Genomic DNA, 11,817 nt, shown 5'->3' on the forward strand with positions numbered 1-11,817 from the left:
TTCTGAGGTCAGCAGAGAGGAGAAGGCGCGTCTCCCAGAAAAACAGTACATCTCCATCCTCATTTGTCCCTGAGATCCCCTTCCGCCCCCTTCTCCCTCCGGACCAGCAGTTCTTCACACCCTCTGGAACGCACTACGTGCTTCGGACACACATGCACTGCGGGGACTGGCAGATGCTTCCTCGCCCCCAGCATCCAGGCGGAGTCACTGTAAGTTCACAGAGCTCTTGTGCCCAGGGCATATGCCAGGATAGGAATTCCAGGATCCCAGGCATGCCAACAAAAACAGCTATACTGTTCCTCACTTTGTCCAGAGGAAGCCTTACTCTTTTCCTTTCTGAAGGCTGGGAATGGAAAACATGACAAGGAATCCCACCCATACGTGTACAAAATAGGGGTACCATCTTTCTCTCTCCTTTTCCCGGCAGCATACGCCATTCTTCCCACTTTGCTCTTACTGTGTCACACAGCTATATCTGGCCCTCCCAAAACCCACGGGACCCCATGGTATAAGCATGGCGCCTCCTCACTGTGTTAAGTGGTCCCCTTCCCATGACCCACCCCTTTCCCCAATCACACAACCACGGGGATATGCCCCACCCCAGTTCTGGAGATCCCATGGGCCACAGATGGCGCTGGAGCCTTTATCTGAACACACACACACACACACACACACACACACACACTTCCTAGGCCAAGAGAGAAGAGACCTTGGCAGGAGGCAAAAGCAGATTTATTAGGGTCTTGGGAATGTCTAAGGTCTGAGTTAAGGCCAGGCAGAAAGAAGAGGTGACTCAGTGCTGGGCCCAAACCTATTCTCTCTCAGAATCCCTGGCCAGAGACTTCAGGAGCCAGTTCTGGGGGAGGCCGAGGGGTGCAGAAGAGTCTCCCCTGATGCTTGGGGCCTTTGATCTTTTGCCAGGATTGAAGAAATGGTCTGAGGAGCAAGGAGCCTTGAGTTCACACCTTTCATTTCAATAACGACCATTTAATTTGTTCCTTAGCAGACTGAAGAACCTGGGGTGAGGTAGGAGAGGTTGAGAGAAAGAATTGAGGGGAATGTCGGATGCCTTACCACCAAATCATGCGGAAGTCTACAGCCCATCTTCCTCAAGTGCCCCTGCAACCCCCAGTCACTAGGTGGCAGCAGCTTGTCTCTGCCTGGTTTAAATGGGCACTGGCCAAACTGGCTGCAGCCAGCTCCCACCTCAAGCCAGGGCCTGCCCAACCCTCTGGTTCCTGCATCTGCAGCTGTGGGTGTGGCATGGCGCCAGTCTCTCCATGTTCCCACCCACAGTGCCACGTCCAGGCAGAGGCTGGGTTCAGACCTGACACTTACGCTCAGACACTACAACAAAGCCCTAGCTCTGGCCTTGGCTGGCTGTGTCCTCAACACCTCATCCCAACCCAGTGCTGATGTGGCACAGCTGGCAAAGGTGGCCAGCCAGGCCTTGCCATGGGACATCTGCTCTTAGATGTGTACACTCTCATGCTATGCCGAGGAAACATTCTCAGGCCCGGGTTCACACACATCTACACAACTACACACATAATCCCGCAGCCTGTCCCTCCAGCCAGTGAACCTCATTCCCTTTGCTTTTTTTTTTTTTTTTGAGACAGAACCTCAAGCTGTCACCCTGGGTAGAGTGCCATGGCATCACAGCTCACAGCAACCTCCAACTCCTGGGCTCAAGCGAGTCTCCTGCCTCCGCCTCCCAAGTAGCTGGGACCACAGGCGCCTGCCACAACGCCTGGCTATTTTTTTGGTTGCAGCCATCATTGTTGTTTGGCGGGTCCGGGCTGGGGATTCGAACCCGCCACCTTAGGTGTATGTGGCTGGTGTCTTAGCCACTTGAGCTACAGGCGCTGAGCCCTCATTCCCTTTCAAAGGTCCACCCCACAGTGTGTATGTCCCTTCCTCCTCCCTTAGAAACAGCTTGGCCTGGTGTTCCTTCGATTTTCCCAGCTGAAATCTTTCTCTGCCTTTTATCCCCATTGGCTGCCTGCAGCTTCCCTTGTTTTTATTCAGTAATTCTATTTTTAAAAGCTACGTTTTCATTTCCCCCCCCTTTGGAAAAATAGTAATGACCATTTACTGAGCATGTATGACTTGCTAGTAGCTATCTTAAGAGCTTGCCATGCATTGGCTCATCTAATTCTCATAATAACTCTCTAAGGAGGGTTCTGTTGTTATGTGAGGCCCAGACAGGTTGAATAACTTGCCCCAGGTCACCCAGCTTTAGGTGGTGAGGTGGAACATGTACTCTGGGATGACTCACATGAGCACCTGTGCTCTTATCTGAGCTGCTCATTGTTCCCTAACCTCTTTCTGCCCCCAAAACTCCTCATTCCAGCAGGGGAGTCACAGAACTAGGCAGCGTGAGCACCAAGGGCAGTGTAGGAAAGTAGGCACCACCCCTGAGATGGCACAGGCCCATCTTGGCAGGGCCACCACGGCAGGAGGGAGTTAGTGCCAGGGCAGGAAGTTCCATGCAAGGATTAGTCTGAGCAGAGAGACCTGTGGGCAGACAGAACAGAGGTCAAGACACAATGCCTGACCAGCAGGAAGTCTGTGCAGCTGGGAACCAATCAGGCCTCAGATCTAGTTACCTCCCAGCCCCTGGCTCCACAGGCATGCCCAGATAGGACCATACGGGAGTGTGGCAAGGGTGGGCCTTTCCACAGCAGGGCCACTCAGGGGCAAGGTGGCAAATGATATGTGGGGCAAGTCACACCCTGTGGTGGGTTTGAGAATCCCTTAACAATCCCAGTGTTGACCATAAGTGGTGAGGATGGGGTTTGGAGGTAACCTTCTATTGAGTACTCTTTCCAGGTTTGGGAGTCATCAGATTTTCAGGGGGGGAACAAGTGACCCACCCATCCCAGGGTGGGCAGCTCATCCTGGGTTGAGCTGATGGTAACGTGCCCATCTATCATTTAGTACCAGCTTCCCCCACCTGGGAGAGCAGGACGTCTCCAGTGAGTCTCTCCAAGAGACAGCCTGTAACCATCTTATTCCTTCCCTCTAGCACCCCTCATCTTCATCTCTTGTCTCTGATAGCCTCCCTGGGTCCCTGGAATGTTCTGTTCTCCTTATCTCTCTAACCTATCTCTGGCCAAGGGAGATGCAGGGTTCCTACCTGGGCCACACTCTGTTCAGTCAAGCCACCATCATCTGCCTGTGAGGAAACAGATTTGGGGGAGGGAAGGTCAGGCCAGGGTGAAGGTTCTAGGTCAGGGAAGTGAAGGAAAGAGACTTGGGGGTGAGGTGGACCAGAACTGCAGTTGTATCATTAGTTAGTAGACGTTCTGCAGCCTGTCATTTGGAAGCCAGGGTCCCTAAGGGCAAGGAAGCCACCTGATGCCTCTCTGAGGATTTATTTCCCCAGTCTATACTTCCTACCAGGGGTAAATGGTGAGGTACTTGTGTCTTCCAGGGAGAGAGGATGGGAAGATCTTTTATTAACGGACATTCCACCCCCCAAACTGCTGCCCACCTACCCCAGCCCTAACAGGTGTATTGACCCACTAGCTGGCTTCTGCCGTAAGACCTTGGGCTTCCATAGAACATTTCAGCCTTGGCCACCCCAGACCCAGGGAGGACAGAAGGTGGGGAGGACAGGAAAGCCAGCGTGGAGGAGAAGGGAGGGAGGGGGGCATGCAGAAAAGTCTTTACCCTAAAATTCACTTTCTGGATCACTTGCTGGGGGTCACTCTCCAGGATTACACTACAAAATGAGAGGAAAAACCAGGAGGAAAATCAGCGACTTGATCCTCCCCTCCAGCTCCGCTCTCTGTCAAGCCTCTTCCCTCTCTTCATTGCATCCTGCCACATCTCCCCTTTCAGGGGCCCTTCCCATCCAACAGTCTGCAAGTCAGAACTCTCCCTCACCATGGAGGGCTCTCAGCTCTGATTCTTCAATACTTTAACCCAGTGATCCACATACTTGATTATCCCTGGGTAAAAACTTTGAGATTGGATAAGAGCAGTCCCTTCTAGAATGATCAGGTTATCAAAAGCAGAGACTTACAAAACTCAGAGCTCTTCAAAGCTCATATCACCTCTGGTCTAGGGGTGGGTTCCTGTGAAAAGACTCAGATGTGTGAAGGAAGGGAGGTCCCAAGAGTTCTCATCTTACTTCACTAGTATTTTATGCGATGGGGTCAGGGCCTACATGAAAGAAATGGAACTCCAAAAGTCAGAATCTACCTTTTTTAAAAAAATTTTTTCTTTAGTTTTTTTTTTCTTTAAAATCTTCCCTTTTGAAAGACCCAAATATAGAGGCTTTTTCTCAGCTAGTGGGCACTCTTTCATGGGCACCTTTCATGTGGCACTGGGGAGTGTACAGGGTGGGGGGAGTGCCAGCATGGGCAGGACAGAAATGACAGGCCTTGAGTGCCCGTCCTTACCCAGCAAGGCTCCTCCAGGTCAGAAGCTTAGTTTCTTCTTTTTTGTCTTTTTTTTTCCTTTTTTTTTTTTTTTATTGAATGGTAACTATGTACATTAATGCACTTCTGGGGTACAGTATGGGGGTTTTCAGCTTCTTCTTTTTTACCAAAATAATGGAAATGACAAACACTTCTTGGAAGCCTCTTTCAGGCACATTTCCTGGGCTCGATGTACCAGCCCCAGGCTTCCTAGCCAGAGATCCCACAGTCTATAAGGACAGAGCCTCCCAGGCCAAGGGATGTTCAGGGCTCACTTCCCTGGTTTTCCAGGGTAGGAAACTATGATCTCCTTAAAGGCAGAGACAGGGAAGCTTGTGAATCTTACGTTTCAGCACCCTTTTTTGCACAAGCCTTCTGAAACCCTGCACCTCATTTTGTATTTGTAATTTTCAACATAGTATGTGTGTGTGTAGTATTCTTTCAAGAGGGTCCACCAAATTATGCCTGTGGTTCCACAAAAATCTGATCTTAGCCCACTTACTTTTGGGTCCTAGAAATCTGTTCAAGGCCTAGCAGTAGCAGGCAGGTAACTGCTACAGAGGGAAGGAGGGATTCTGTAGTCCCCAGGCAGTTTGGGACAGTGCCACCAAAAGAACACAGTCTCCAGAACCAGGCTTGTGGTTTTTAAATCTTGGCCTTGTCACTTCCTGGCTTTGTGTGCTCTTCCATGTGGCTGGGAGGAACCGAGTCAACCCTTTCTCTCCAGAGACTGTCCCATTCACCTTGGGGCCACTCACTTAAATCCCTGAGGCTCTGTGTCCTAATACTGTGTATAAAATGGATATAATGATAGAGGGATGCAGATGTTTTTAAGGTACTCAAGAAGTTTCTATTATTCTTTGCCCACCCAGAGCCAGGACTTCTTTTTCGCCTTGAATATTACCCCTCACCTGATGGAAATCCACAAACCAACCTTTCTCAAAAAGGCTCCCAGCGTCATAAGAACACACTAGCACACCAATGGGAGGTGGCATCTATTGAATAAAAACCACAAGCTTCGCCTACATCAACTCATGTAATCCTGATAATCCTGAGGTAGTTTGCTTATCATCCTTATTTTAAAGATGGGGAAGTTAAGGCTCAGGGAGAAGTAGTAACTGGTCCAAGTCAAGCTGGTGTTGGAGTGGAGCTCTAAGAGTGGAAGGTCACTCTGTCTGAAGTCCTTCCAGACTTCCAGAGAAGTTGACCAGAGAGCCCAGGGGTATGCTGGGTGCCATCTGGTGCTGATGACCCTCAAAGTCACCTCTCACTGTGAGTGTCCATGACCATTCCCTCTTCTCTCCATCCCACCCTCACCTGCCATCCATAATCTCGTCTAGTACCAAGAAGGGCCAGCATCTGTGTTTCTCCTGGGCACAGGAGATCAAACCAGATTTCCCTTAAGCCCTGCCTATTCAACAGTCTCCCATAGTTGGACATCAGATAGCTCTCTTGTTTCCTTTGACTTTGGCTAACATTGAAATCAACCTCCATCCTCATGAGCCAGGTGTGAGTAATGGGATCACTGGGAATATGCTGGGGTGAAGGAGGGAGAAGTTGGGCGGAGAGCCCAGTGGTGTGCTGGGTGCCATCTGGAGCTGATGACCCTCAACGGCACCCCTCGCTGTGAGTGTCCATGACCATCCCCTCTTCTCTCCAACCCATCCTCACCCGCCATCCACAATCTCGTCCAGCACCAAAAAGGCTCCATCCATGTTCTCCAGCAACCAGCGCTTTTCCACATTCTTCCTAAAGGTAGGGACAAGCTCCTGAGCCTCCTGGTGGCCAAGAGGAACTGAGTCACAGCGAAGGTGAGGCAGACTGTCTCTCCAGAGACTGCCTCACTCCCCCCAGCCCCATATGAGAACTGGGAAGGAGAAGGTGAAGGGAGCAACCACGGTGCTTCCTGAGCATAGGTCAGGTCTGCTGTGAGCCGCACTTTGCCCAACCACCCATGCCTTAGGCATTGACACCACCAGGCCCACCTCGGGGCCTCTAATGCATTTCATAGGTAGCTTAGATGCTATACTCCTACTAGGGTTAATTGTGTTGACTGTGAACTTTCATTCACACTGGACTATCTTATTCCTGTGGAGGCTTCAGGAGAAAAGCAGGAGGAAGGGGCCTTACCCTTGAGCCATATCACAGCCTGGGGGTAGGGCCTGGGAGGGTGGAGAAGTTCACTCACCTTAACATGTGGTTCAGAGACTCAAACAGGCAGGTGAGAACAGACATGAGCATCAGCTGAGATGGGCAATAAGAGAGGAGGAGAAGGAGAGAGCTTGAAGTTGAGAAGGCCATACAAAGCCCTCAGAGCTCACCCGTGTGGCCAGCCGAGGGCAGTTTTTTCCCCCTTTCAGAGAGGCCTGGGCTAGAGACTGACTGGAGTTTGACCTTGGCAGGAAATTCCCCGTGTCTGGGCTGGGAAACACTGCAGCACTCCACTGGGGGACAGTGAGGGTATCCTTCTCTAGTTATGTTCAAGAAGGAAACAACGCCTCCCTGGAGAGTAGGTCATGACCTCCTTTATGGTTCCCAAGGAACCTAAGGGGCAACAGGAATATGTGTTGTCCCAGAAAGAACCATTTTGACTCCCCCCCTACTCCTTGGAGACTAGTAGGAGGGGTACTAATAATGAGCCTCCCGATCTCAGTCTCCACCCCAGATTCCAAGCCATTCCCCCATGGACAGACCCTCCTTGTCACCCCAACCTCCTGAATTCACCTCATTCTCATGGGATGAGCCCACCACATACAGGAAGAGGTCAATGCTGTTCTTGTAGACGATGGTCATGCCCCCGAAAAATGCAATCTCACCTAGAAGTAGAGGGATCTTTAAGTTCTGACCGCTCTGGCTGGTCCCAGCCGGCCCCTCCTCCCTGCCTCCTATTCTACGCCTTTTCTTCTATTTCCTCCTTCACTTTCAAAGGATCCCTTGGACAAACCAGCACTAGGGACACTATAATTAGGTTTCTCTGTGTCCTTCTCCCCATCCGCTGCTGTATGTCCAGGGACTCCTGCACTCTGAGGAACCCACAAACCCAGGTGTTAACTAGTCAATCTCCCACCCACCATCCCACCACATGCAACACGTTGGAACAAGATCCAAGTTGGTAAGGGAACCACAGCACAGTTGGCCTCCTCAGCTGGGAGAGAGGTCTGGGTGACCTGATAAGCAGGAATGGAGAGTAATGGGGAGTAAAGGTTTCCTGGAGGAAGAAGGTGGAGAACAGGGGGAGTGGCCTGGCCTGTGGGTGTGTGAGACCAACAGACACAGAGGTGTCCCGATGGAGAAGATGACTGTGTGTGTTCTGGAATTGTGGCAAAGGAAGATGTGGACACTTACTGTCAGTCCGGTTGGTCTTGTTGAAGACGTTTTTCTCAAAGACCATCTGCTCCTTCGTGGAGGGGAATGTGTCATCATAATACTAGAGAGGGAGAAAAAGAAGGGGCCATGGCCATCCACAGGGTCTGGCTCCTCCTTGGATGGGTGTGCAGGGAACAGGGGTGCTGGCCAAGCGGAACCCTGGTGCTGTGCCCCAGTACTGTTCTCTAGGTCTGTCTTCTCACTATTGCCCCATAAGCACATTCTAAACAAAGCAAGTCCCCAAATATAGAGGAATACTGTCGCCAGCTTTTGAATCCCGTCTTAGTTTCTTTTCTTTCTTTCTTTCCTTCCTTTCTTCTTTGTTCTTTCTTTCTTTCTTTCTTTTTTTTTTTTTTTAAGACAGAGTCTTACCCTGGGTAGAATGCCATAGCATCATCATAGCTCACAGCAACCACAAACTCTTGGGCTTAAGCAATCCTCTTGCCTCAGTCTCCCAAGTAGCTGGGACTACAGGAGCCCACCACAACGCTCGGCTAGTTTTTAGAAAGAGGGTCTCACTCTTGCTCAGACTGGTCTCGAACACCTAAGCTCAGGCAATCCACCCACTGTGGCCACCCCGAGTGCTAGGATTACAGCCACCAGCTGCCTCTTGGTTTCTTGGAGGCTCTTGTACATTCAATAGATATTCCAGGTGCTAATGAGTGGCATGGTCACTAAGTCACACTGTTTCTACACTGACCTGAGTCTACAGGGAAGATGGCAATGCCAGGGGTCCTTCCTAAACAACACTAACAATCATAACAACAACTACTTATTATCTTTCTTATATAGATGAGGAAACTGGGGCATGCAGAAGTCCCAGCATCTCACAGTTGGGAAACTAAAGCCAGGATTCAACACCAAGGACAGTCTGAGGACAGTCTGACTTCAGACAATATTATGGTGAAGACTAAATTTCTAAAGAAAATTTCGGGGGGAGGGTGGGAACAAAAAAAAGAAAAGAAAAGAAAATTTCCTGGTACATATTCCATAACAAAATCAAATTTTTTTTTTTGAGAAAGAGAGCCTGAAGCTATCCCCCTGGGTAGAGTGCCGTGGCACCACAGCTCACAGTAACCTCCAACTCCTGGGCTCAAGCGAATCTCCTGCCTCCGCCTCCCAAGTAGCTGGGACCACAGGTGCCCACCACAACGCCTGGCTATTTTTTTGATTGCAGCCATCATTGTTGTTTTGTGGGCCCGGGCTGGATTCAAACCTGCCACCTTAGGTATATGTGGCTGGCACCTTAGCCACTTGAACCACAGGTGCCGAGCCAATCAATTTTTTTTGTTTGGGTTTGGTGGGCCTCTCTTGGACTTAGTTTCTTTCTTTCTTTCTTTCTTTTAAATTTAATTTATTATTATTATTTTTGAGACAGAGTCTCACTTTGTCGCCTTCAGTAGAGTGCCATGGAGTCACAGCTCACAGGAACCTCCAACTCTTGGGCTCAAGCAATTCTCTTGCCCCAGCCTCCTGAGTAGCTAGAACTACAGGTGCCTGCCACAATGCCTGACTTTTTTTGTTGTTGTTGTAGTTGTCATTGCTGTTTTAGCTGGTTGGGGCTGGGTTCGAACCTGCCACCCTTGGTATATGGGGCCGGCGCCCTACCCACTGAGCCACAGGTGCCACTCTGGACTCAGTTTCTTAATCTGTAGCTTGAATAGGTGCTACTGGGAGGTGGCCTTGGAGACTTTGGCACTGCTGATCCATGTCTGACCATGTGCAGGGGTGAGGGGTGGTCAGCTCAGCCTTCAATTTTCTGGATGTGGATTTTGCCACTTAGTACTCCATCTACAGGAAAATTAGCAGTCTCCTTGCTGGCCACTGCTGTGCTGAACAAGCTCATCTGAATGTCATGATGACAAAAAAAGGTTCACCTCCAAAGAAACAGAAAATCTGTAATGCATTTCATAGCTAAACTGAGTTGCTCTTCAGTTCAATGTAGTTCCCATGTCTGCCAGTGGAAGGGTGATGAGAAGATATTTCGGAGAACACAAGCAGAAAGAGAGGAGATTCCCCCCTTTCAGGGGCCAGCAGCTTGACAAGCAGAAAGATGGACAGAATGAGCTCTGGAGGGGCCTAAGTTGAATTGCTCTGAGTCACAGAGATGACAGTGGAGTCTCCGGGGATGGGAGTGTCACTGGGGTGGACCTCTGTTCTTGGGGCTGAAACCCTGTTTCTTCAGGGCCTCATAGGATAGGTGGGGGGTTACCTTGGCCAGCAGCCGGTGCCCATCATTATCTAGGATGAAAACAGCCTTGATGGTGTAGAGGGAAGGTTCCTGCAACTGACATCAGGAAGGAGAGTTCTGTTTGCCTCCTGTCTCCTGGAATCTGCTGGCCCCAGGAGTACATCCTCAGGCTCCAGCAACCCTAGTCCCAAAGGTCCACAGCTGGCTCCACAGCTGTGCCACATAGGCCAGCTCCAGTGCCCATTCCATCCTCAGGCAGATGTTCCACTGCAGGCCCGGATGGGTGCAGAAGGTCCTTCCGGGCCCAAGTTCTGTCATGCACTGACTGCTCCAGAGCCCGAGTCGGAGTGTATCACAGAACCTGGGCCGGGGGGGACAGCGGGCCGAGCCTCCTCCTTCTGGCTGAGCCCGGGCGGGCCCTGGACCCTGGCCCTGGTGGGCTCCAGAAGCACACCTGTCACCCACCGCCAGTCACCCGCTGGCGAAGGAAGTTCGAGTCCGGGGCAGACGCGTCACCACTTACCCCTCCCAGCGGAATCTCTGCCCACCCCCACCCCTGCTCCAAACAGACCCGTAACTCCAGCCCGGCTCCGCCGGACTCAGGACAGGCCTCCTGGCCAACTGGCGCTGAGACGAACTTTTTCTCCTCTGTCCTGGGCCCGGGCCCCCTCCCTGGAGTTGGTTGCGGGTGGCACAAAGTTCCCAGCCGCCCGGAGCGCGAGTTCTGAGTCGGCTGTTCCTCCTCCCCCGCTCCGTCCCCGCCCAGCTGCCGCCGCCCGGGACCCCCGTACCCGCCCGCTCCGTACCCGCAGCCCCGAGGGCTCCCCGGCTCGGGCGGGCAGCGCTGGACCCCTGGCCTGGGCCGCCGCGGCCCCCTCCCCCGGGTGCGGACGTGGCCAGGCCTCTGGCCGCTGCATTCCGCTCGCCGTCTCGCACTGACAGCGCCGCCCCGCCGCCCCGCCTCCGCGCCCTCCCGGCCCGCCCGGCCCCGGGGCCGCCTCGCCCGCGTGCGTGGCTTTCCAGTCCTCGCGGCCCCTTACTCCTTCTTGCTCTCCCCACTCTCCCCTCCCGCCTTCTGCGCCCCGCGCCCTCACCGCTACAATCCTTCCTCCATTTCTCATCTTCCTCTCTCCTCCTTAGTCCTTTCCGTCCCTTAAAACCCCGAACTCCATATCCTCAACTTGCCCCAGGACCTCTTCCTGCTTCCTGACACCTCTCCGACCTGTGACTTTGGTGTGTACCGGTGTCCCTAAACTGCCCTGGGCCTGCAGAAAAACAGATAAAGCCCACTTTTGTCTCTTGCACCTACTAGGTACCGTCGGGGCACACATGTCAGGTCACCACCTTTTGGATCTCAGGGACAGGCTCTAGCAGGGAGAGCAGTTGAGGACAGTTATGAGGACGCGCCTCTAGAGAAGAGGCTCTCCCATTTCTCTCACACTACTTGGGGAAGGGAGCCATGGTCCTGGAGACGCTCCCTTCACATCCTCTATGCCTATCTCTCAAGATACAGCGCAGTCTGAAGCAAGACAGATGCCTGGCAGCACAAATGCTCCGCCAATGGCAGCAGACTTTGCAATGTGTTTTGGTTTCCTTTGTTTATCAGAGGACAAGCTCTCATTTCAGCATACTCTAGCCAGTGGGAAATTCACACGGTGGTGATACAGAGTTAATGGTACTTACGCATTTACCCATAACAGTGCGTGGTTGGCTGTGATGGCTCACACTTGTAACCTCAGCACTCTGGGAGACTGAGACAGGAGGATCACTTGAGTACAGGACTTTGAGGCTACAGTGAGTTATGATCTCAACACAGCACTCCAGCCTGGGTGA

The 11,817-nt window shown here is 51.9% G+C and overlaps 1 protein-coding gene across 3 annotated transcripts; it reads right to left on the reverse strand.

Annotated features, from left to right (window-relative positions):
* Positions 1–710: 710 nt before the first annotated feature.
* Positions 711–10,924, reverse strand: COPZ2 (coatomer protein complex subunit zeta 2). Of its 3 annotated transcripts, none has more exons than XM_003786458.2 (9): positions 10,791–10,924; positions 10,006–10,080; positions 7,773–7,854; positions 7,152–7,243; positions 6,616–6,671; positions 6,099–6,176; positions 3,676–3,727; positions 3,140–3,178; positions 711–1,016 (listed from the first exon to the last, which is right to left on the reverse strand). In XM_003786458.2, exons 1-9 carry the CDS (start codon positions 10,899–10,901, stop codon positions 969–971), a joined length of 633 nt encoding a protein of 210 aa, XP_003786506.1. In that variant the 5' UTR covers positions 10,902–10,924; the 3' UTR covers positions 711–968. The 3 variants fall into 3 exon arrangements, 2 of the variants coding, with proteins under 2 accessions (XP_003786506.1, XP_012658701.1); XR_001161130.2 differs by having other exon boundaries at positions 714–1,016; positions 6,099–6,205; positions 10,791–10,906; XM_012803247.2 differs by lacking the exon at positions 711–1,016 and adding an exon at positions 1,828–2,517 and having other exon boundaries at positions 10,791–10,915.
* Between the last annotated feature and the right edge of the window lie 893 nt (positions 10,925–11,817).

The sequence above is a fragment of the Otolemur garnettii genome, unplaced genomic scaffold, assembly GCF_000181295.1.
Source record: "Otolemur garnettii isolate 467f Iridium unplaced genomic scaffold, OtoGar3 scaffold00018, whole genome shotgun sequence".
Lineage (NCBI taxonomy): Eukaryota > Metazoa > Chordata > Mammalia > Primates > Galagidae > Otolemur > Otolemur garnettii.

Bases quoted from the DNA above. Each gene is read 5' to 3' on its own strand.
- COPZ2 (XM_012803247.2), bottom strand. From the start codon at position 10,901: ATGCAGCGGCCAGAGGCCTGGCCACGTCCGCACCCGGGGGAGGGGGCC. The intron at 7,855-10,005 runs GTAACCCCCCAC...CTCCCTCTCTAG, and splicing joins GGCACCGGCTGCTGGCCAAG to TATTATGATGACACATTCCC. The intron at 3,179-3,675 runs GTAAAGACTTTT...GTTTCCTCACAG, and splicing joins TCCAGAAAGTGAATTTTAGG to GCAGATGATGGTGGCTTGAC.